We start from the raw sequence: 25312 nt of genomic DNA, 5'->3' as shown, positions 1-25312 counted from the left end.
TTAATTTCTTAATCTCAATTCACTTAAATATTGATCACTTTTAACACACTTCATATACTCATTGTCATGTTCATGTGACATAGCACTACTCCATACCCCTTTTGGTACACACAAAATATCATTTCCAATCACTGTCATTCCACTTTCGAGTCTTAAATAATTCCGGGACTTCGTCCTTTATACACTGAGCTCTTAATTTGCATGTTTATATATGACCAAATCCTCCGACTCGGGTAAATTTGCCCACGTTGGACGTTTCAATTTCCTAGTCCAAAAGTATGAGATATTATAGCTTGGACCGTATTTTCATTCAAATAAATTTCAAACCTTGACGAAACTTATTTTCTTCGATTTGTTTAACTTCTAATCCTTATGATACCTCTGTACCATCACTCTAACCACCTATAATCTTGGGTGATAACCTCATTTTCCGTTACTAACGTCATTTAACTCGCAAGCTTTCCGGCACATGAAAGCACGAGATGTAACATTTCTGGTCCTCCTAATTAGGAGATTATTTTGTATTTGACTATGTTGGGTTGTTAGCATTTTAATATTAAACATATTATATTAAAGTGTCAAATTTATCAACATTCACGTTAGTGGTATTTAAGAGGAAGAATGTAGTCATAAGTTCTTTGTAACTCTTTCCCCATTAACTCATTATTCATCCACTTTCCTCTTGTAACCTCCAAATCATAATTTTCCCACTATTTACTCACATTATTATCCCACGACTCATCCTATTCATTCCAAGGATGAATTTCTCACCTATAAATAGAAATCATCCTTAGCTTTTGGTGTAAAAAAAAAAAAAAAAAAAAAAAAAAAATGAGATGAAACAAATATTGTGTCATTGTGTAGTGATAGAGAGTTGAGAGTTTAATTCACTACAAAAGAGAGCGATTTTTTATGTTGAAGGAAGGTGTTCTTTTGGTGGAGCGTTGGACTCTTCAACTGGTCCGGAATTGTTTGAGTCACACGATGTTGACGGGCTGTTGTATCCTGGAGGAAACAAGTCAGAGTATTACTGCTGGACCGGTGAATCTGCTTAAAGAGAGCGAGATATCCGCACCTCAGCCTGAAGAATATTTATTTGCTTTGTTCTTCATTTTTCATTTTATTTTTTAACTGTAAATTATTGTAATTTGTAGTATATTCACCAACAATTTTAGGAAGATTCACTTTGTTACAGTTTAAAAAATCGCGGATATCAAGATGGGAGAGTTCAACATCATTCCGTTTCGACGTCGCTAGATCTTTTTAAGAGATGGAAGGGTAAAATATTTTTTTTTCTACTTGCTCAACTCAAGCGGAGGAAAGGTAAAAAACTTTTACCTTGTATATTTATGAATAAAGTGATATTACTTTTTAAGAGTATAAATTGTTATTCAAATGCTCAAAATAGTGGGGGGTAAAGAAGTGAGAAAATAGTTATTATGAAAGGTGATTTCTGCACCTCTGAGAATGCTTTAAAAAATGTGTCAAGTGCATGTGTTAATCATGAAAAATTCACATGTTATTTTTGCATCAATGGTTGATCACTTGTAGATCTTTGGCTCTAAGATTAGTGTTGTTAAATTAAACTAAAAATATGTGTAGCAGTCATTTTGATGTGAGAAACTTGAGTGAGGCAAATTCATTCATGAAATGAAAAATGTATAAAAAAAACATGTGATAAATTTTTTTTAACCAGTCACATTATGTTGAGAAAATTGTGAAGTACAATTTTGTGGATTGTACATGTGTTGCAATTCCTTTTGATTACGTGTTAATTTATTTCCAATTCAAAGTGAGAAATTGCGATAAATCTAAAAGGAGTATGCTAGTCTAAATATGAGATATGTGACTGATTGTACTTGACTTGCTATTGTTTATGCAGTAAAAGTACTTAGCAGGTACAAGCATACCGAGTATATTTACAATTGCTGACTCTATCATGGAGGTTGAATTTATTGCTTAAATTTCAGTTGTACTCAAAGCTTTTTTTTTTTTTTTTTTTTTTGGTGCGAGAAAAGAACACTTGGTGCTATGTTTGTTGGAGATTAAAAAAATTACAATTGCTAACTCTACCATGGAGGCTGAATTTATCGTTTCAACTTCAGCTAGTGAAGAAGAGAATTGGTTGAGAATTTATTTTATTTCAAATATCTTATTTTGAAAACCAATTCCTTCTATTTTAATTATATTAATTGTAATAGCACCAATTTTTTTGGTAGAGCTCAAAATTATTATTATGACTGTAAATCCAGACTTATGAGGAGAAAATAATATATTGCGAGATCATATTTGATAAGTGGTACCATTAACGTTGATAATGTCAAATCTTGTGATAATCTTGCAGATGCACGAACTAAGACCTTAGAAAGAAAAATGGTCTGGATCACATCGAGGGGGACGGGATTAAAGCCTATAAATTCACGAGTCGTATATGAGGAAACCCAACCTGGGGACTAGAAGTCCTATAACCAAGTTCAATGGGAAAAACGAATCATATGATGACTTGTGGAGAAATGCACTAATATTATTATTATTATTATTATTATTATTATTATTATTATTATTATTATTATTATTATTATTATTATTATTATTATTATTATTATTATTATTATTTCCTCCCTAAGGTGTGAGTGCATTTTCCTGTAATGATTTGTGGAGGTTGAGTCTATGAACTCTTAACGAAAATCTGTAGCTCGTATGAGTGGGGTGTCAAAGTTATAGGAGCATCCTTGACAGAATTTGTCCTATGTGAGTGTGGAGTTGGCCGCTTCTTATGAGAATTGGGCTCGTTTTCAAAAGCACTCATGACAATCGGGATAGCACGGGCTGTAATGTGCTGGCTATTAAAGCTTATGTCAACACCTTGATTATTATGTGTAAGCAGTGATACTTTAAGCAGTCATAGTTCAATGCGGAGCACACTACTGACTCTGGAGTAGGAATTTCTATTTTACTAAGTGAAGGTTTAATGCATAGCACACCTTCATTATGCATAGTAGTCCGCACATTACTGACACTGGAGTAGGAATTACTATTTTACTAAGTGGAGGTTTAATGCTGAGCACACTTTCATTATGCATAGTAGTATCCCTTCAACTAAGTTGGTGATAACTCTCTTATTTTAATATTAAAATGAGTGGGGGATTTTTTGGTTATTAGCAGTTTAATATTAAACATATTATATTAAAGTGCCAAATTTCTCAACTTTCACGTTAGTAGTCATTCAAGAGGAAGAATGTGGTCATAAGTTCTACGTAACTCTTTATCCATTAACTCATTATTCATCCACTTTCTTCTTGTAACTCATGTAATCTCCAAATTATAATTTTTCCACTATTTACTCACAATATTATCCCACTGCTCATTCTATTCACTTCAAGGATGAATTTCTCACCTATAAATAGAAATCATCCTTAGCTTTTGGTGTGAAAAAAAAAAAAGATGAAAGAAATATTGTGTTGTTGTGTGAGAACATGTTTTAAAGTGAGGTTAGTGTAGTGAAAGAGAGAGTTGAGAGTAAGTTTCCAATTAATTCACTACAAAAGAGATTAATTTTTTTTATGTTGAAGGAAGGTGTTCTTTTGGTGGAGCTTTGGACTCTTCAACTAGTCCGGAGTTGTTTGAGTCACACGATGTTGACGGACTGTTGTATCCTGGAGGGGACAAGTCAGAGTATTACTGCTGGACCGGTGAATATTATACTGCAGTGGGCTTCAATCTCTTAATGAGAGAGAGATATCCGCGCCTCAGCCTAAAGAATATTTATTTGCTTTGTTCTTCATTTTTTCATTTTATTTTTTAACTGTAATTTATTGTAATTTGTAGTATATTCACCAACAGACTATTTGGGGTTACCCTCAACAGTAAAACATAGTATAAAAGAACTGTACTAGTAATATACTTGGGGGTAGTTTGGTTTGTAGATTAAGTTATTCCGAGATTATAATTTTTGGACTAGTTTATCCCACCTGGAATAAAATAATTAGTTTGATGGGATAAGATGGATATCTAAGATTAAGTTTGGATAAAATAATAACTAGTTTCGTGGGATAAGATGGATATCCAAGATTAAGTTTGGGACTAAATTTATATCAGGACATAATCGTGGGATATATCTCCTTATCTCATGAACCAAACGACTTATGGTATAAAAGATGGTAAAGGATAAATCAACTGTATTTTTATTAAATGCATTAGATTCTAATTGGTGATATTAGGACCGGAACTATAGATCCTTGGTCAACAGAGTGTCCCGAAGAGCGCAGGCCATTCAACTTAAGAGAAATTGCGCGTCCTAATATGAAATTTCTAGCCAATGCTTTTACTTTTTGCTCACATGTAATTTCTATTAATTCTTGTTTTTTTCTTAACTAGATGGGTGCAAAAAAGCTCAAAACCAATTGCATTACAACATGAGGAAAACTGAGCATCTGTTTGGATACTGTTGATTCTACAAATATTGTAGTCGATAATGCCACTAGCAATTTCCTTCTTCGAAATTTCAAGAGGCAGATAAATATTCGGCTTTGACAATGCCAATGTTCTGCGACTTAAAAGTTAAAACCATATTGATATATATAAGTTATGCCACTTTGTGTTTTGATGATTTGACAAACACTTGAGGGACCAGGTTCTCAATCAGGTCCCTTGAGTGTCGTACGACAAGAACGCACTATATTTGTAAGGCTGTACTAGTCATTTGACGAAAGATGACACAAACTGCTGATTTCTTGAAGGCTAATATCAAAAGATGAAATCACCCTATCCATGGTCACTTACTTCTCACAAGTGGAGAGTACATTCACGGTTTTGGTTAAAACCAAAACCCGAAAATTTAACCAAACCGAATAAAAAAACCGACATTTGGTTTGGTTTAGTTTGGTTTGGTTTTAAATTTAAAAATAGATAATATTTGGTTTGGTTATGGTTATATAAAAAATAACCGAATAAATAACCGAACAATACCGATAATTATATACATAAAATTTATAATTATTTATATGTATAATATTAACTTTTCATAAATAATTAAAGATATTTTATACCTTTTAATTATTAATTTAATTTTGGTCTACTTATTTTTAAGGCCCATGCCTTAAAAGAATATCTCCAAGTCCCCAATATATATATAAGTCGTAAAGGTTAAAAAGTAAAAACCACTACTATCTCTTTTCATTTTACTAACACTTGTTGCATAAGAAATTTGAAGAATGTAGAGAGAGAATATTTGAATTTTTCTCTCAACCGAACCAAACCGACAATAACCAAACCGGTGGTTATTATTTTACTTGGTTTGGTTATGGTTTTAGATATTTCTAAATTGGTTTGGTTATGGTTTTAACCAATAACCGACCCAAACCGAACCATGAACACCCCTACTCACAAGCTCCCCAATATATATATAACAAGTTACAAGGTTTAACCTAACACTTGCAAATAAGAAAATTATTTTCTCTCAAGTGTAGCTGCCACTGCTCTCTAGGTGCTCTCAAGAACAAAAGCTTCATCAAACTCAAGGACCAGGTCCCAACAACTGAAGATGTCTTAAGTCTTAGGTTTGTTAAGTCTTTTGTCTTTTCGTTCTCCATTTGTAATCCTACAATATTTTCAAGAAGTGTCATTGTAGGAAGTTTCGCAGCCATTGTTATTTTGTTGTCTTGGTTAGAGTTAGTCAACGACAGTAGTTTTCTTGGCTAGAGTTAGTCAAGGGTAGTTAGTTACTTGGCTAGAGTTAGTCAAGGGTTGTAGCTTACAATAGAGTTATTGTAAGGCGTGAGGGATTAATAATGTTAATTCCTAGGTCGCAAAGGTTGAAATATGAAAGTTGCTCATTTAGTGAAACTGAAATCCTACTCCGGTGGGTTGTGGTTTTTAATCCCTTGAGCAAGGAGTTTTTCACGTAAATATGTTGTCTCATTTACTTTCTGTTGTGTACTCAAGGGAACAGATAAAGAACCTGGTTCTCTATATTGTTTGGTGGACTCTTAGTTTCTATCAATTGGTATCAAAACATATTTTTTTTCAAAAGGTTAACACCTAGAAATGATCTTCTTCATGGCTGCTCTACCAAATCTCGAGGAAGGACAATCTCAAACAAGACCCCCATGGTTTAACGGAAAGTATTATGGGTGGTGGAAGACAAGGATGCTGATTATATTATGGCTAAGGACTCAGAGCTTTGGGACATCATCTATGATGGTCCTTTCGTTCCCATGAAAACGGATACGGAAAGTTCAAAGTCAGTTCCAAAAATAAGAAAAGAGTACTCTGAAACTGACAGAAAAGCCATTAAAGAAGAACTATAAGGCAAATAAGATTTTGATTTGTGGCATTGGGCCAGATGAATACAATCGTATTTCATCTTGTGGATCTGCTAGGGAAATATGGAAAGCTCTTCAAACGTTGACCCATGAAGGAACCACTCAGGTAAAGTAATCCAAAATAGATCTGCTTGCCACTGAATATGCGCTGTTCAAAATGAAAGAAGATGAGTCTATCTATGATATGCACACTCGTTTCACCTCCATAATCAATGAGCTTCATTCTCTTAGAGAAATTATTTCCACTAACAAAGTAGTCCAAAAAATACTCTATGTTCTGCCAGGTCTTGGGAAAGCAAAGTTAACGCTATCACCGAAGCAAAGGACCTACAGACACTGACTATTGACAAGCTTATTGGGAATCTTAAGACTTATGAGATGAGGAGAAACATGGATCTTGAAAGAAAAGAGCCAAGGAAGAAGAAGAACCTGGTTCTCAAAGCTGCTAAAAGTGACTCAAGCAGTGATGAATCTGAGATGGCATACCGCACTCGAAGGTCACATAAGATGATTCGAAGAAATGGTGGGATCCCAAAGAAAGGTAGCTATAGCACGAACTTCAGAGGAATGATTGTTGTCACAAATGTGGGAGGCCTGGACACTTCATCAAAGAATGTCCTCTTCACAAGCTCTTCACAAGAAGGATTATTACAAAAATGCTGATAAGTCAGCTAAGATGAACCACGTCCCTGACAAGAAGTTTAACAGAAAGGATGCTGTTGATAACATGGTAAAACAAGCTCTGGCTGCCTGGGGAGATTCCTCCAGTGAATATGAAGCTAATATCGAAGTCCTGGGTAGTAAAGAAAAGTGGGATGCTATATTTCCAGGATTGGGATTCGTAAATATGTTAATAGATTCTTGATCTATATCTTCCATTTTTGGGTGTGTGTGTTATGTCTATGTAACCGGGACCTCTCATGAGAAATTGGATCCTAGAGCTGTGAGATGTGTCTTCACTAGTTATCCGACATCACAAAATGCTTTGATCCCATTACAAAAAGAAAGTATGTATGCAGACGATACCTCTATGCGGGCTATTGACAGTGAATATTCAGGATATGAGTCAGTCTTTGCACTCATGGAAAATCTGAAGATGATGACAATGTGAATGATGAGGTAAATTTTTTTGATGTACAGAGAAAACTGAAAAATTACTCTAAAAAAATTGACATCTTTAGCAAATTTGTTGGTTCATGCCTATCATAGCCTTATCAATGAGAAAAGTACTCTAAGTGAAGAAATTGATGAATTAGAACAAGTAAGGGATGATTTGGTAGTCACTGTTGTAGATATGATGGAGCAAGTTGAGGAAGTAACTAGAGAAAATTCTTTGTTACAAAGCCAATGAAAAAATGGATGAACACTCTATCTAAAGGGAAACAAGAGGCAAGTGAGACTTACCTTGAGCTTGAAAATGAGCTTAAGAAAACCAAAATAAGTCTTATTGCTGAGCTAGAGAAAAATAAGCAACTTCAAGAGGATCTGAAAATAGTTAAAATTGATCTTGACAAGTCACTTCATTGGACCTGGTCCTTTGATGTGGTTCTTTGCTATGTACAAGAGTAATGGTGGAAGGCAAGACACTGGTTTTCAAAAGACCAAAGCCCTCTACAATCCCCATAGCAAGTATATACTGTGACTGATAATTGGCTATGCAGTCATTGTGGTCAAATTGGCCACTACAAGGGTACATGTAAAGGCAAATTTCAGTCTTTGCAGGAAAACAAAAATTTTGCTGAAAAGAAGTCTAAGGTTGAGGGACCAGGTTCCCGAAAGAAGAAGAATGTGCTGCCTGTATGGGCAAAAGAATGTTAATTCACCTGTTCTATCAGTACAAGGAACCCAAGCTGGTTTGGGTTCCTAAATCTAACAAGTGACTCTACTTGCAGGCTGAAGTGAGAGGAGACAGTCAAAAAAGGTACATGGATAGTGGTTGCTCGAAGCATATGACTGCAAGAATGGATTATTTCCTCTCACTTAAGGCCTTCCAAGGTGGGAGTGTGTCTTTTGGAAATGGCAAAAAAGGATACCATCTGGCATTGACAAAATTGGCATGACACTCTCCCATGCGATAGAAAATGTTTATTATGTAAATGGATTGAACTACAATTTGTTAAATGTGTCCCAAATATGTGATAAGGGAAATGAAGTGAAGTTCTTGTCATGCTCTTACACTGTCACCAATCTCAAAACTGGTGAAGTAGTGGTTATAGCAAAGAGATTCAAGAACATCTATGTTGCAGATTTTGATTCATTAAATGGTGGAGATTTGACATGCCTTAGTGCTATTGATGATGATCTTTGAGCTCCGGCACTGACGACTAGGAGATGAAAATTTCTCTTTCTTTGAACAAACTTGTTACAAAGGACCTGGTCCGTAGGCTACCAAATGTCAAATTCAAAGATCACAAGGCGTGTGATACGTGCATAAAGGGAAAGCAGGTGAGATCCTCCTTCAAACCAAAGAAGGAAGTGAGCACCTCAAGGCCACTAGATCTTCTTCACATGGATCTTTGTGGACCAATGAGGGTTCAAAGAGGAGAAAAGAAGTATATCTTTGTGATTGTTGGTGACTATTCCAGGTTCAATTGGACTCTGTTTCTAAGAACTAAGGATGAAACATTCCCTGTGTTTGTGGACTTTGTGAAATAGATTTAAGTGAAGTTGGGGAATCAAGTGGTGAGCATTAGATCTAATCATGGTATTGAGTTTGAAAATGCCAAGTTTGATGAATTCTGTGCTAAAAATGGTATAAGTCACAATTTTTCTGCTCCTAGAACACCTCATCAAAATGGTGTTGTGGAGAGAAAAAACAGGACACTTGAAGATATGGCAAGAAAAATGCTGATAGCAAATGGTATGTCCAAAAGTTTTTGGGCTGAGGCTATTAACACTACTTTCCATGTGATCAATAGGTGCATGATCAGGTCCTTACTTGAGAAGACCTCCTATGAATTGCTAAATAGGAGAAAGCCCAAGCTGACTTACCTAAGAGCATTTGGATGCAAATGTTTTGTTCTCAACAATGGTAAGGAAGCTTTAGGAAATTTTGATGCAAAGAGTGATGATGGATTATTTCTTGGTTACTCCTCTCATAGCAAGGTATACAAAGTCTACAACAGAAGAACTCAGTGTGTGGAAGAAAGTGTGTATGTGATCTTTGATGAATCAAATAAATTGGGTGACAAAGGGACACACGATGATGGAGATGTAGATAGGGAATTGTTAAAGGCTTCTGATGAAGCCATTGAAATCTCAAATGAAAAGACTAAATTAATGAATTAAGTCAAGCAGGGCAATGAAAAAGATGCAGTAGAATCTCCAGAAGGCACAGAGGAACTAGGTCCCTCTATTACTCCACTCGAAGCTGAACATCAAGTAGCTGATCTTTGTGTCAGGCACTTCTAGTGATGAACAAAAGAAGAAGAAGTCATGCCTCTGTATATGTCTGATGTGCCGCGAATTTGTGGCACATTCGACGCCATTTTACTATGGATTTTGGGTATTCTCAATTAAGTCTGGTTCATTTTAATGTGTTGTTGTTGTGTTTTAGGAAGGCGATGGCCCAAAAGCAAAAACAAAGAAAAAAGGAAAAAAGCCCAAAAATGAAGATTCGACGGTCCGTCGATCAATCGACGGACCGTCCTTTGGAGCATCAATAAGTTAAATTTTCCAGTGATGGCCTAAGTTGAAGAGGACAAAAGACGAAGCCATCGATAAAGTGTCGACTGGATCGACGTTTCATCAATTGTCTCGTCAAACAGACTTGTCCGCTAGAAGAGAGAAAGACGGAAGAATCGCGGAGCGTCGAACTGGTCGACGGCACCGTCGAATGGACCATCAAACTGAAGAACTAAAAGACGACGGAATCAAAGTCCTATCGAATTGATCGACGGTCCGTCGATTCTACCACCAGGGGCAGTTTTGCCAATTGCTGATGTGCGTTTTTGGAGCTTATTTAAAGAACATTTTAGGTTATTGTATACATCGACTTTTTTTTTTTTTTCTCCAACATTTAACACTTTTTCCATTGGTGGATGAGAATTGAAAACACCACTTTTGGAGCTTAGTGAAGACAAAAAGATTCCATTCCCACCATCTTTATTACACTTTGTAAGCTTTATGTCTCCGTTATTGCTTACTACTTTTGTGACCAACATGTGTGAGTAGTTTCTTTAATCAAAGTAGTGGACCCAAATGATGGGTGTTATGTAATGGGTGTCTAACATTGTATATATATAATGGGTTGTGATGTGTTTTATTATTTCTCATATTCATTGTTAGTTAGTGGTTGCAAACACTTACTTATGCACAAACCCTAGTTTTGTTTGGAAAGATGAACTAGGGTTTGAGTTGAAATAATATAACAAGGACTCGGGGTGCTAACCCTCGTTTAATGAACTCACTTAGGGATAAGATGAGTTCTACTTGGCATATTTAATCGGTTGTACTTGCAACTTTTCTATATTTGGGAAAATCACGAAAAGAAATACTTTATAAGTATTGGAAAATATTAGGAAGTGCATTAGAGATTAAGGCATACAAAACCACCGCCCATTAGAAATATATCATATTGATACCCGTAGCATAACATCTAATCACAGCGGGGACACAACTTTGGTTCTTTTAATCCAAACAATTTTCAAATACTTCAAAATAGCGAATACAAACCAAAACCCCTTTTTTTACACTAGTCGGATTAGAACTAAAGTCTTTAGAGATTAGTGACATATATAATTAGTATTCATTTCACATCTTATTCCTTGTGGGATTCGACCCTAACCTAGTTGGGTTACTATATTTGACACCGACCGCCTTACACCATAATTTAGGTGTAATTTGAGCGTATCAAATTTTGGCATCGTTGCCAAGGAATACGGTTTCGAAATTACTGATTGTTGTGTACTTCTCTTTAAAATACCGGTTCAACTTGAACACAAAGCTTTGTAGGCATTATAAAAATTAAACGTGGATTGGGACGAAGCAACCAAGTTGCAGTTGTTTCAAATGAATGAAATGAATGAGTTTCGGTATCATGCCTATGAGAGTGTGGCTTTGTATAAAGAAAAGTTGAAGTATTATCATGATGTCAAACTTTTGAAGAGAAATTTTTAACTGGGTGATTCGGTGTTGCTATTTAACTTAAGGTTGAAGCTCTTTCTGGGCAAATTGAAATTCAAGTGGTCCGGTCCTTTTACTTTGATGAGTGTTTCACCTAATGGTTCGATGGAATTGAAGTCCGAAGATGGGACTCGTACTTTCAGAGTGAATGGCTATCGGGTAAAGCACTACCATTGGATGGTTGATGGAGACAAGATTGTCGATGCTCACCGGTTGAAACATGGCACTGGACCTAAAATGGTATCACATCGTGCTGCGATGTTAAATTGTGCGCTTTTTGGGAGGCAACCCTTGTTCATTTTCGCATTATGTTTTCCGTTTTGTTGGTTTTTGCTTTTGTGTTGTTTTGATGCTTGTTGATGTGTCTAGGATCCTAAGTGTTGAATTCAGAAATTGCCAGGAAAGCAAATGAACGGTGCGTATTCGATGGACCGTCGATCAGTTTGACGAGCCATAGAATGCGCCGTCAAAATGGACCACCTGAAAGATTCATCACTGGAAATAATGGCCTTTCGACGACAGGTTTGACTCTTCGTCGAATTGAATGACGGTCAATTCGACGGGCATTTTTCTCCCTTGAATTTATATAACCCGACGCGTCCCTTTCTCTTCCCACATCTTCTTTTTCAAATCCTCCCTCCTCTTCCACCTTTCCCTCTCTTAAATTCACCCGTTAACCACCATTCCTATCATTAACCATTATTCTTTTCCTAGTTTGCTCTCATTCTGTAGTATTGTAACCCCAGTAGTAGCTCCTTGTGAGTTCATCATTCCTTAAGTGCTAAAATCAAGTCTTCTTTCAACTTTAAGATATGCCTCCAAAGAATGCAGTCAAGCGGGGTGGTGGTCCTAAAAAAGGCCGAGGTCGGGGACAATCGACCCTTACTCTTATAGATAAACCCTCAAACTCTGAACATCAAGAGGTGATACCAACGACTAGAACGAGAGTACGGATCACCATTCCTCCCGCAGCATCACCTGCCCCAAACTCCTCAAGTCTGAAGAGGGGGAGTCATCCTCCATATCCGCGAGTGCTAGCGAGGCAGCAACAGAGCAACAAGCCGCTCATGAACGGAATTCAGATGAGGAACAAGAGCGGCTGCGGCTGCAGAAGAGGAAGATAGCTGCAATCCGATTCCCTTATGATGGGTGCAGAATGTACTACATAAAGGGGGCGACTACAGTCACCGGGGGTAATAAAAGAAGGAATATTCAAGAATAGGAAAAAATCAGTATGAGCGGATTAGAGAGTTACCCTCGGATTACTGATCTCATCCAGCACTATCATCTTAAGGCATTCACACAGCCTCTAGGGGATTATTGCCCGACCATGGTTCGGGAATTCTATGCTACCTATAGAGTCTTTGCTAGAGTAGCGACACAAGAACAAAAGAGGTGTACACGTTAATATCTCAACCCGCACAATCAACAGGTTTTATTTTAGGGATGAATTCATTGAGAAAACCACAGTGGAATATGATGATAAGTTTGAAAGAAGAGCTGAGCAATATGTGAGAGAATGGTTTGCGACAATGATAGCTCGAAGTCCGGCGGACAAGGCCCCATGGGTGAATAACTTGACTGCCAAGATACATAAGGCTGATATCAGCTTGGAAGATAAATTCTGGTAGAATTTCATCATCTATCGCATTCTGCGTACGGGAGCGGATAACATAGTCACACCGGATAGAGCAGTAGTTATGGCTACCATGCTATTTAAGTACCCGATGAACTTGGGTGAGTTGATCAGTAGAGCCATTCGGGCACGCGTACCACAGGAGGCGACAGCTTTGATATTCCCGTGCCTTATCACACAGTTGTGCAGGATGGCCCAGGTGAGACACATTGATACATTCGCAGCCACTCTCCCAGCAACAAAGGTGTGTGACATCACACGGAGTAGGGATGAGACACTCCGTACATCTCAGGCCACCAGTACTTCACTGCTATATTTCTCGGATGAGCAGACTGAGAACGTTATAGATTCAGTGCCATAGGGCACAGTTGATCTGGGCACTGAGGGCCTTTCCACACCATCTGTAGCTGATGCTACCACTTTTTCAAAGGCCTCACCTCGGCCTGCTGTCCTATCTTCAGCTCCTATTCCTTTTTCCATAAAGCATCAGCCTCCGAGGATATCTTTGTCCTCAACAGGGCGAACTTCAGAGAGTTGCCATCAAGGCAGAGCGAGCTGATCAGTAGGTGACCCGGATATTATAGAAGTTGGGTAGGTTTATTCGCAAAGAGATTGCACCAGAGTTGGAGCCTCTTCAGGAGGCTATGGAGAGGTATCACGCTAGGGTGAATGCGTGACTTGACAGTTTAGAGATGCGGATACTCACTATTGAGAAGAAAAGTGAGAGTGGTACTTCTGGGGATGGGAAGACCGAGCTTGCACAGCTCAGAATTGAGGTCAAGGCCCTTCGTGCACGAGAGCAGGTTATTGTGGATGACCCGACACCACTTGTGCCAGTCGCCAGTATTTCAGATTTGATCAAAGTAGTTGACTTGGTGACTGAGGAAGAGACTAGGGAAAGTCTCAAGATAAAGAGGACTGAGACATTAGCTGATGATGATGGTGAGGAGGATGATAATGAGGATGAGGACCCCGAGTTTCAGGAGAGTATTCATCGATCGTGCCTAAAAACGAGGTTCACTGGGAATCTTCCAGCACCAGTGTTATCCCAGCACCAGTCGGGCCGATTACGATAGCTCCTCAGGACCTGCAGCCACAGGGCCAGTCAACCCCACCTCCTGGGTCCACTAAGCCAGCAATAGAGAGAGTTTCCATCTGCACTGATACGGAGGAGATACCTCAGCAGTAGTAGCGAGATTAGAGCATCTCAAGTCAGCCCCTCCACCATGGGGTGATGGTATGATTTTGATGCATTGGGGACAGTGCATCCTCTTTTTGCTGGGGGTGGGGTAACCTGATGTATCTTGTAGTGTATATATGTGTTAAATCTTGCTTAGAGTAATTGTGACTATAGTGGTTGTTGCATTTTGAACTTATGGCATGAATTTTGAGAACAAATTGGAACGAAAAGGATGTTTTTGAAATTGGAAATGAATTGATTTGAAATTGACCCCTCCGAAATTTTATGGCCTATCATAAGTTGTAATGAATTGACATGTATGGTTCTTTTGTGACATCATAGATATTAGAGTGTTTATGGGTTGAGTGTTCAAATGCTTATGCCATGGTGCGCGTGAGAACTTCCTGTGTTCATTATTGGCATTTGTGGATCTAGAACTTGCCTGGGAAGTTGTGCTATATTTCTTAGGATAGTTGGTTGTGAAGTGATCATAGAATTTCCTTGTAAATAGTCACTTTAGCCTTAAAAAACTCAAAACCATCATTAGTTCCCCCTTTTGAGCCTCTGACCATTTTTCTTGATTAGCCGTAACAAATCTTTGCCCCTCTTCATGAATTAATTCCATCTTTGCACCCGTTCCCTCCTTGACTCTACAAGAGAAAAGAGGCAAATCGCCTAAGTTGGGGGTGGCATATGTGTGAAGTAGATGCTAAGAGCCTAAATCTGGGGGTGTATGAGTTAAATAGTCGAGAACTAGGTGTGAATTTTTTTTTTTTTTTAATAATTATCTCATAGAAAGATTGTAAATTCTAGTAGGAATCAAATCACATCATAGTCAGAAGTTGAAGGATTAATCATGAATAGAATGGGTGTGCAAAAAGTGAGAATGTGTAGTGTCGAGGAGGATGAGTCACTGACTCCTAAATAAGTATCCTACCCGTCCCCGAGCCTACATTACAACCCAAGAACAAGTCCTATAGTGATCAGAACTGAACCATTTGAAAGTGTTAGACATTGAAATTAAGGGCAAGCATATGGTATCTGCACTTGTATATCATGAACTTCTTTGTGAGTGTGAGTGCTTTCTATTCTCATTTATCCTTATCCCGGTTCTTATCTTAAAATTGTGAGTGGGACATTCTCTGATCTAAATGAGGGCATAATGGTGAATACTTGCACGTATAAATGCTTCTGATAATGTGATGTCATTGATTGAAGCGTCATAGTCAATTCTAATAAGTTATGATGAAAGAACTTTGTTTTGAAATGAGGAAAGAGGGAGTTGATGTGAAAACGCACATGCCGGTAGTGATGAACAAACACCATTGTAGTTACTTTTACTCTATTTTTAGTTTAGTTGTAGTTTTTATTTTGCAGCTGGTTTTTCTGACTTGCTTGAGGACAAGCAAAGATCCTAAGTTGGGGGTGTTGATGTGCCATGGATTTTTGGCACATTCGACGGCTTTTTACTATGGATTTTGGGTGTTCTCGAGTAAGTCTAGTTCAGTTTAATGTGTTTTGTTGTGTTTTAGGAAGGGGATGGCCCAAAAGCAAAAACAAAGAAAAAAGGAAAAATTGCCCAGAAATGAAGATTCGACATTTTCCAGTGATGGCCTAAGTTGAAGAGGACAAAGGAGGGAGCCATCGACGAAGCGTCGACTGGATCGACGTGTCATCGTTTGTCTCGTCAAATAGACTTATCCACCAGAAGAGAGAAAGACGGAAGAATCGACGGAGCGTCGAACTGGTCGACGGCACTATCGAATGGACCATCAAACTGAAGAACTAAAAGACGAAGGAATCGAAGGCCGTCGAATCGATCGACCGTCCGTCAGTCTCGCCACCAGGCGCTTTTGCAATCGATTACATGCTGGAGTCTATTTAAAGAACACTTTAGGTTTTTGTACATAGATTTTTCTCCAACATTTAACACTTTTTCCATTGGTGGATGAGCATTGAATACACCACTTTTAGAGCTTAGTGAAGACAAAAAGATTCCATTCCCACCATCTTTATTACACTTTGTAAGCTTTATGTCTCCATTATTGCTTATTACTTTTGTAACATGTATGAGTAGTTTCTTTAATTAAAGTTGTGGACCCAAATGATGGGTGTTATGTAATAGGTGTCTAACATTGTATATATATAATGGGTTGCGATGTGTTTTATTATATCCCATATTCATTGTTAGTTAGTGGTTGTAAACACTTATTTATGCACAAACCCTAGTTTTGTTTGGAAAGATGAACTAGGGTTTGAGTTGAAATAATATAACAAGGACTCGGGGCGCTAACCCTCGTTTAATGAACTCACTTAGGGATAAGATGAGTTCTACTTGGCATATTTAATCGGTTGTACTTGCAACTTTTCTATATTTGGGAAAATCAAGAAAAGAAATACTTTATAACTATTGGAAAATATTAAGAAGTGCATTAGAGATTAAGGGATACAAAATCACCACCTATTAGAAATATATCATATTGATACCCCTACCATAACATCTAATCACAGCGGGGACACAACTTTGTTTCTTTTAATCCAAACAATTTCCAAATACTTCAAAATAGCGAATACAAACCAAAACTCTTTTTCTACACTAGTCGGAATAGAACTAAAGTCTTTAGAGATTAGTAACACATATAATTAGTACTTATTTCACAGCTTATTCCCTGTGGGATTCGACCCCAACCTAGTTGGGTTATTATATTTGACGCCGACCGCCTTACACCATAATTTAGGTGTAATTTGGGCGTATCAATGTCAATGACGGATCAAACAGACAGGTCCCCTGAATCCTGAAGTACAAATATCCAACTGGAAGCACAAAAGTTCTCATACACTCGACAATATGATTACTCCCTTAGATTTTGGAATTCAAACTAGGTCTAGGGTAAGAAATATGTGTGCCTTCATAACCTTTCTATCTCAAATTGAACCTAAGAATATCAAGGAGGCCTTAAAAGATGCTGATTGGTTAGCTGCTATGCAAGAAGAGCTCCATCAATTTGAGAGAAACAAGGTATGGCACCTTGTCCCCAGGCCTTCAGATAGAACAGTGATTGGGACTAGGTAGGTGATTCTCATAAGGTTGATGAATTTGGAAACACTACAAGGAACAAGGCAAGACTGGCGGTTCAAGGCTACAATCAAGAAGAAGGCATTGGTTATGATGAGACCTTTTCTCCTGTGGCAAGAATGGAAGCAATCAGGATTCTTATTGCTTTTGCATCCCATATAAAATTCAAATTGTTTCAAATGGATATGAAAAGTGCCTTCCTTAATGGGTACTTGAAGGAGGAAGTTTTTGTCAAGCAACCTCCTAGTTTTGAAAGTCATGAGCATCCCTAGCATGTGTTCACGCTTGACAAGGCTTTATATGGTTTAAAGCAAGCTCCTAGAGCATGGTATGAGAGATTTTCAAAATTCCTTCTAGATAATGGCTTTACAAGAGGAAAAATTGACAACGCCTTATTTCTAAAGAAAAGAGGAAGAAATTTGTTGATTGTGCAAGTTTATGTAGATGATATCATTTTTGGTGCCACAAATGATTCCCTTTGTGAAGATTTTGCCAAGCTCATGGGGAGTGAATTTGAGATGAGCATGATGGATCAGCTGAACTTCTTCTTGGGCCTGCAAGTAAAGAAAACTTCAAAAGGCACCCTGATCAGTTAACAAAAGTACATCAAGGAGTTGCTTAAAAGATTTGAGATGGAGAATGCTAAGACCATTGATACACCTATAGCCACTGCTACTCGGTTAGATAGGAATGAACTGGTTCTCATGTGAATGAAACCATATATAGAGATATCATTGGGTCATTGTTGTACTTAACTGCTAGCAGACCTGAAACTGGCCCCCACTAAAAAAGTCGCCTCGGAGGAAAGCGGTCCAACTCTGTCCATTTCAAAATTCCTCTAAAACTCTGAAAAGGTTGATGAGAAAGATAATGGAGTTGAGGTTTCTAGCCAAACTATGGGTACTGAAGATATTGTGTAGAGGATCCAAGCCGAATTGTAGAAAAATCAAGTCCCGTCGGCATGCATGAGTCTGCTGGTGATGATAGTGCAAAGGAACATGAAAATTTTGTTGAAAAAGGAGAATCGAAGGAAAGACCTCAAAAATCAGGTAATTTCAACCCTCTGGATAGTGATAAAAGAGTAGAGGACTCTACTATAGAAGTTGATGGAAACCTAGGTGAAAAGATTTTGGTTTGTCTAATATTTTGGAGAGTGAAATGGATATTATTACTGGGTTTGTTGATGCTTTACATGCTAAGGGAAACAGTGCAAGGAGTCAGAGGGAAAGGACTCAGGGGAAAGAGAGTCAGGGGGAAAGGGTTAATGTACTCGAAACTGGGGAATTAAATGAGAGACCTGGTCCCTCAAGGGAAAATCTGAATGTTGTTAACCATGGAGATGTGTCTACTATTAGTGTACCGTGGCGTGAGCCTCTGAGAAGGAACCTGTTTCCCCCAGTCCTTCTTAAGAGGTTGACTCTGATAATGATATCATTGTAAGTACTATGTTCAAAAGACCTTCTGGTCGTGCAAAACAGAGTGGTGGTTGTCACGACCTAAACTGGAGGGCCATGATGGGCACCTGACCATACTAGTCAAGCACCACCTGACATACATCTGTAACATCAACATAAACATAGGTGGGCCGATAGGGCCATCATATGACTCTCAATAAACTCACAAGGAACATGCATGTATCAATACGATTCGAAAGACTCGTCCGACCGTACATCATCCGACTATCTTTTGGACATCATTTTGTACATAACCGTTCACGTGACCCTCTTCGGAAAACATAACACAACGTGGCGGGACGGGCCCCGCCGCTAAACCCATACATATGTGCATACATATATATGTATACATACATACGTATATATATATATATATATATATATATATATATATATATATATATATATATATATATATATATACATACATACATACATACGACCATGCTGACTCCTGGCTTCTTCGAAACAAATGGAGTGCATCAACCTTATCCTCTGAGCTGAGATCCTAATAGATGGATCACCAAGCTATATCTCAAAACCTGCGGGCATGAAACGCAGCCTCCCAAGCAATAGGAGAGTCAGTACGAATAATGTACCGAGTATGTAAGGCATGAAAACAACATATACGTAAGAATCATGAAAAGCATCTGATATATATGAGTTAATCTGTATATCTGAATGACTGTATATCTAGAAATGTCTAGCATAACTGGAAGTGCCTCTGAGGGCGTATGACATGCATGCTTTCTTTCAAAAATCATATACATAGGCCATAGTATAACTGTTAGTGCTGTGAAATGTACAACCCGATCCATAATGTTAGTCTTTGCGAAACGTGCAGTCCGATCCACGTATCATATCGCCCCTCTGTGGGCATCATCATCATCATCATTATGTATCAACTGATCAGGTGGTAATGCGTAAGTAATGCCTATACCTTTCCCCATACCCTTTATACATATAATATACCCGTATATAACGCCTTCTAGTCATAGGTCAATGTGCATATGTATAAATGAATGCAATGCATAAGTGAGTTGAATAAATAGAACTCTCGGAGTGACATAAAGTCATACTACTTTCGATAAACATCTTTGAGCTAATATCATCAGTATACGTAATCTCAAGACCCATGGACAGAAGGAATAATCATAAAAAGGGGTACAGGAACATCAAAGACTAGAGTACTCCTCATAATTCTAAGAGTGGAGTAATATAGAGGTTCGTTCATTTGTTCATATCATAAGGATCATGCCAAAATGAAAGAAAGGATAGCCTTAACATACCTGATAATCTACTTCTCAATCCCACAACTAAGCTTAACATAATCCTCAACAAGTGAAATCTACAACAAGTGTCGCAACTATTAATGCTAATCTTATAACCTACGGAAAATCGGACAGCACTTCTCCTATTTATACTAAATCCCAAAGACCACTAAGGGTCATCAAACAGCCCAACAACAATAGCAACAATAACAACGATTCAATATAAGCTTCTCCGATTACTTTAACAACCATTTTGAGCGGCAAACTCGTTTTATAAATAACGAAACATAATTTGCATTCAATTTTGGTTCCATAAATTAGTATACAACCTTCATAAATTCATACTTATGCTTACCATATCATTTTCAGCCCAAAGCATCATAAAAACAACCTTCAAAAACAGTCCACACACCTAGCACCTTAACCTTTATCGTCAATCTCTTGTTTTCCATGTTTTCTTTTTCAATCAACTTAATTAACACATACATAAGCTGAATAACAACATCCATAAAATAATCCAATTATTTCTCATAATTTCTAGCCACAACAAACTATATATATATACTCAAAACAGTCCAGTAAAATACTGGCCAAGATTTAGGCTATTTCAATGTTATCTTGTGGTGTTTTGCTTCAAACGACTTCACCCACAAGGAATTAATCTTAAGCACAACCAATAACATGTTATACATACCTTAAGAAGTAGCTATGACTCAGAATCCAACCGTGATTTAGCTCACAACAACCCTTAATAGAATAACAACATCATAGACTTGTTGTTCTTTGGGGTTTCCAACACTTTGATGAATGATTGGATTGTTTTCCCTTTGATTTGGCTTAGGAACCTTTGAGATATGTTAGGAAAGGGTTTGGAGAGGTTTTGGTCGAAGTTTGTTGAAGAAATACTGAAACATGAAGTCTACAACACGTTTTAAAGAAGCAAAGGTCGGCCATCGCCTCAAGTGGGCCCTAAACTGGCTGCCTGCGCAGTCTCGCAAAAACACGAATGTATCTCTACTCTGAGGCCATATTGATAAACAGTTTAATGCATTGGAAACTAGTCTCGTAGACCTTCAATTTTATAGGTGGAACAGCCCGTAACTCCAAGTATATCGAGAGAAAATCTCAGTGACATTACCCCAAATTTTAGCAAACTTATGAACGTAACTTGTGACGACTTTTGTCCACTTTTATTTTACAACTCACTGGACTTCAAAACTTAACACTGATGATCAACTAAAATACCTCTTTAAATGACCTTCTTAGCATGTTAAGAACCCCTAGTCTTACCCCAAAAGTACGAGTTATAACATTCTCAAACTTACCGACTTTCGACGGAACTTACTCTTTCTGATTCATTTGACGTCCAACCTTCGAACACTTGCAAAACATGATTATAAACTCATCATATATATATATATATATATATATATATATATATATATATATATATATATATATATATATATATATAGGAGGATCATGTATAATCTCTTATGACCTCGATGAAAATTTCTCTTTCTCAATCTACGTCGATTAACTCACGACGAAACTCAACGTATAAAAGTACGGGGTGTAACAGTGGTAATGTGAGAAAACATATTACTTATAGGCTACCCACTACCAGGAAAAGGAACAAGGCTCAGCGCGAGGTTACCCTTAAGGCCAGTAAGGAAAAAAATGTGGGTAAGAAAAGAAGAAAATTAGTGAAGTGTGGTCTTAGAGATGAAGAGGATATGATGACTGTATCTGATAACGAAGAGAAAGTGAAACCACAGCTAGTAGGACAAATTCTAAGAAGAAACAAGAAGAAAAAGGAAAGAAAGTTGTGGCTGATGAACCTGAATTAGAAGTTAACAGGGAGAAGAGTGTGTTTGGCTCCTCTAAGAAAAGGAAACCCAGTGAGAATGAGGAACCTGGCTCCCCCAATAAGAGGCAAAAGACTAAGGAGTTGTAATTGCAGAGGCAAGAAAATCTAAAAAAGAAAAAGTTGTTACTCGGTAAAGTGTTTGACCCTGAAATTGCTGACGAACATGGAATGAACGAGCTTGTGGAGATGGTTGAATTTCAGAGATAGGAACATTTATTTGTTTCTCCTGGTCCTAATGTCTTTGAGAATGAGGTGAAGAAGCTCTGTGTCTCCCTAATGTACACTGATGACTCCAACTTGGTCATGACTGTAAATGAACAGGAATTTGAGATGGACAAAGCAAAGTTGGGTGAAATTCTTGGCGTCCCAATTGATGGATTAAAAACAGTTGAAGGGACGACATCATAAGCTTTCAAAGATATGATTTGTCAAAAGGGGAGTGTCTGCGACTAGTGAGGCTTTTTAAGCAACAACTTCAGCGTGAGTATTAACTCCTTTTTGATCTTGTCAACAAAGCGCTGCTTCTAAGGTTTGAAAGGAGATTTATGGCCTCGGCTGCAGACCTAGTCCTTCCCGAAGCCCAAGTAACTTTTCAATCTGTTAGTCTTCCTACTCTCATGATTGAGCATATGATCAAAATAGTTAATGTAAGAGAGGGCAAGCATGGTCTCCCATATGGCTTTTTCTTGACTAAGATTTTTGAGTACTTCTATGTTAGGACTGGTAAGGCTACTATGGGGACTAGAAAGCAAATGTTCACCGTGGGGACTTTAGAGGAATGTGCGTGTTTGGAAAAGAAGGGAGGTATTGGAAGCAATTCAACCAATTCTAGCCTGATTGAGGCTCAGGAGCAGGCCACTGTAGAAATTGAAAGGCTCCAAGCTGAGAATGCCATCCTGAAAGCATAGCTGGCTACAAAGGCACAAGAACCTGGTCCCAGTAATGAAATAGCAACCGCAAATGTTGCATTATGGGCTGAAAATGCTAAGATGAGACAAAAGCTTGATGTGCTCCCTGATCAAATGATCCAGGATTAGAAGGCTACCAGTAAGAGATGTGATAAACTCCTCAAGGCTTTTGCTTATTAGTTCCTTCCCAAATTCTCCTTAATCTCCATGTCCTTTTAGCCGATTCCTCCCCTGTTAAACCCCTATTTTGTTTACTTCTATCCCTTTGATGATAGTGGTACTTTTGACATTTTAATTATCATTTCTTGTGTTGTTTTGACTGCTAATTTTTGGCTATGCTTAATGGTTACTATTTCATGGGCATTTACTCTGGATTATGCAATGCTTTCTATCTGTTGATTCTTGTTTTTGCACATGTTGTGTTGCCCCAGTGGCCCTGAGTTAATGTCAATGAACTTCTTAAGCTTGTGCAGCTTTTAAAACTCTTTTTAATAATGCCAAAATGGGGAAGTTTTCTAGGGGGAATTTGATTGATATGCTGATATATTGATACTGAAAGTTCAAAGGGTAAAAGCAATGGATGTTAACATGTTATTTCAGGCTGATCTGCATGGGGAACCTGGTTCTCAGGGGGAATTTCATTTATGGGTTTGTCATCTTCAAAAAGGGGGAAATTGATAAGTTATGCCATTTTGTGTTTTGATGATTTGACAAGCACTTGAGGGACTAGGTTCTCAATCAGGTCCCTTGAGTGTCGTACAATCAATGCACTATAGTCAGAAGTCATGGTAAGATTACTTTGTTTCGACCTGAGAACCACAAAGACAATCGCAGTTTTGCTAAAGGTCAAACTTGCTAAAGGACAATATCAAAAGATGAAGTGTCTCTATCCATGGTCACATGTTTCTCACATGCTCGCCAATATATATACAACATGTTACAAGGTTTAACCTAACACTTGCAAATCAGAAAATTATATTCTTTCAAGTATAGCCGCCACTGCTCTCTAGGTGCTCTCAAGAACAAAAGCTTCATCAAACTCAAGGACCAAATCCTAACAACTGAAGATGTCTTAAGTCCTAGGTTTAACCTATACTACTTTCAAGAATTGTCATTGTAGGAAGTTTCTCAATTTTTGTTATTTTGTTGTCTTGGCTAGAGTTAGTCAAATGCAGTAGTTTTCTTTGCTAGAGTTAATCAAGGATAATTGGTTACTTGGCTAGAGTTATTCAAGGGTTGTAGCTTACAATAGAGTTATTGTAAGGGGTGAGGGATTAAGAGTGTTAATTCCTAGGTTGCAAAGATTGTAATTTGAAAGTTGCTCGTTTAGTGAAGTTGAAATCCTACTCCGGTGGGTCGTGATTTTTAATCCCTTGAGCAAGGAGTTTTTCATGTAAATATCTTGTCTCATTTACTTTCTGTTGTGTACTCGAGGAGACAGTAGTTCTCTATATTGTTTGGTGGACTCTTAGTTTCTATCACATATATAAAATTCTTTGCTTTGTCTGCCTCTCGAAATTTTGAACTTTGTAGTTTTGATCGAAGGTGATGAATTTTACAGTTTTATCCCACTAGAAAATGGTGTCATCGAAGCTGATGGTTTCATCTGCCTCTCAAAATTCTGATTGAATGAAATTGTTAGTGGCATCACCATTTCTGCCGTATGTCGCAAATTTACAGAATCAACAATATTTGAACAAAAAAGAAGTTTTTCTCATTTTCTAATGCAATTGGTTTTGGAATTTTTTGCACGTCTAGCAAAAACAAATCAAGAATTACTAGAAATCAACGTGAGCAAGAAATAAAAGCGTTGGCCAGACATTTTAGGACTGAGAGATGCCATTTCTCTTGAATGAATGGACTTTGGTTCTTCGGGATAGTGAGCTAACCAAGTAGTTAGGGCTCGTTTGGTATGATGGATAAGCAAAAATAGTCCTGGGATAAAAATTTAGTGCCGCCTTATCCAACATTTGGTTGGGATAAAAACTCGGTATAACTAATCCTGAGATTAGTTATCCCGGGATTATAGTGTTTTTTTTATCCCACATTGAAGGTGGAATAACAATCTCGGGATAATTAATCCCGGGATTAGTTATCACGGGATAACTTATTTTCTAACCAAACGAGCCCCTATAGTTATGACCCCGATATTGCGAGTTCGAAGCTGATATATTTAAGAAAGTTACTACTGATCTTGTTGATTATTCTTCATCGTCCCTTGTATATTAAATGTAAAAGAGTACATGTTTATCACTATTACAATTCTTTTACGTGTTTTATCATAAACTTTGAAGGTGACCACAAAGATGACAAAATAATCTTCCAATTGTTCTGTATCAGACGTCTTTCGTGGAGTCGATTTTCCTTTGTAATATGTGATATCTGTTGATCATTCGTGTGAACTGAAAAAACATTATAAGAAACAGAACTGACTTTGGAAGCCCCCTCACAGTTTAGACCAACCAAACTG

General features: G+C 37.7%; 1 protein-coding gene across 1 annotated transcript; it reads left to right on the top strand.

The window, feature by feature from the left end:
- Positions 1-17162: 17162 nt before the first annotated feature.
- On the top strand, positions 17163-17611 carry LOC132039129 (uncharacterized mitochondrial protein AtMg00820-like). The gene is made up of 2 exons (XM_059429670.1): positions 17163-17282; positions 17333-17611. Exons 1-2 carry the CDS (start codon positions 17163-17165, stop codon positions 17609-17611), a joined length of 399 nt encoding a protein of 132 aa, XP_059285653.1.
- Positions 17612-25312: the final 7701 nt, after the last annotated feature.

This window comes from Lycium ferocissimum, chromosome 12, assembly GCF_029784015.1.
Source record: "Lycium ferocissimum isolate CSIRO_LF1 chromosome 12, AGI_CSIRO_Lferr_CH_V1, whole genome shotgun sequence".
NCBI classification, from domain to species: Eukaryota; Viridiplantae; Streptophyta; class Magnoliopsida; order Solanales; family Solanaceae; genus Lycium; species Lycium ferocissimum.
Note: the sequence above shows the minus strand (reverse complement) of the source record. Positions and strands in the feature narration are given on the sequence as shown.

Excerpts from the sequence above, each read along its gene's own strand:
- LOC132039129 (XM_059429670.1), top strand. The coding sequence starts at position 17,163 with ATGTGTGCCTTCATAACCTTTCTATCTCAAATTGAACCTAAGAATATC. Across the intron at positions 17,283-17,332 it reads ATCAATTTGAGAGAAACAAG|GTAGGTGATTCTCATAAGGT; the intron begins GTATGGCACCTT and ends GATTGGGACTAG.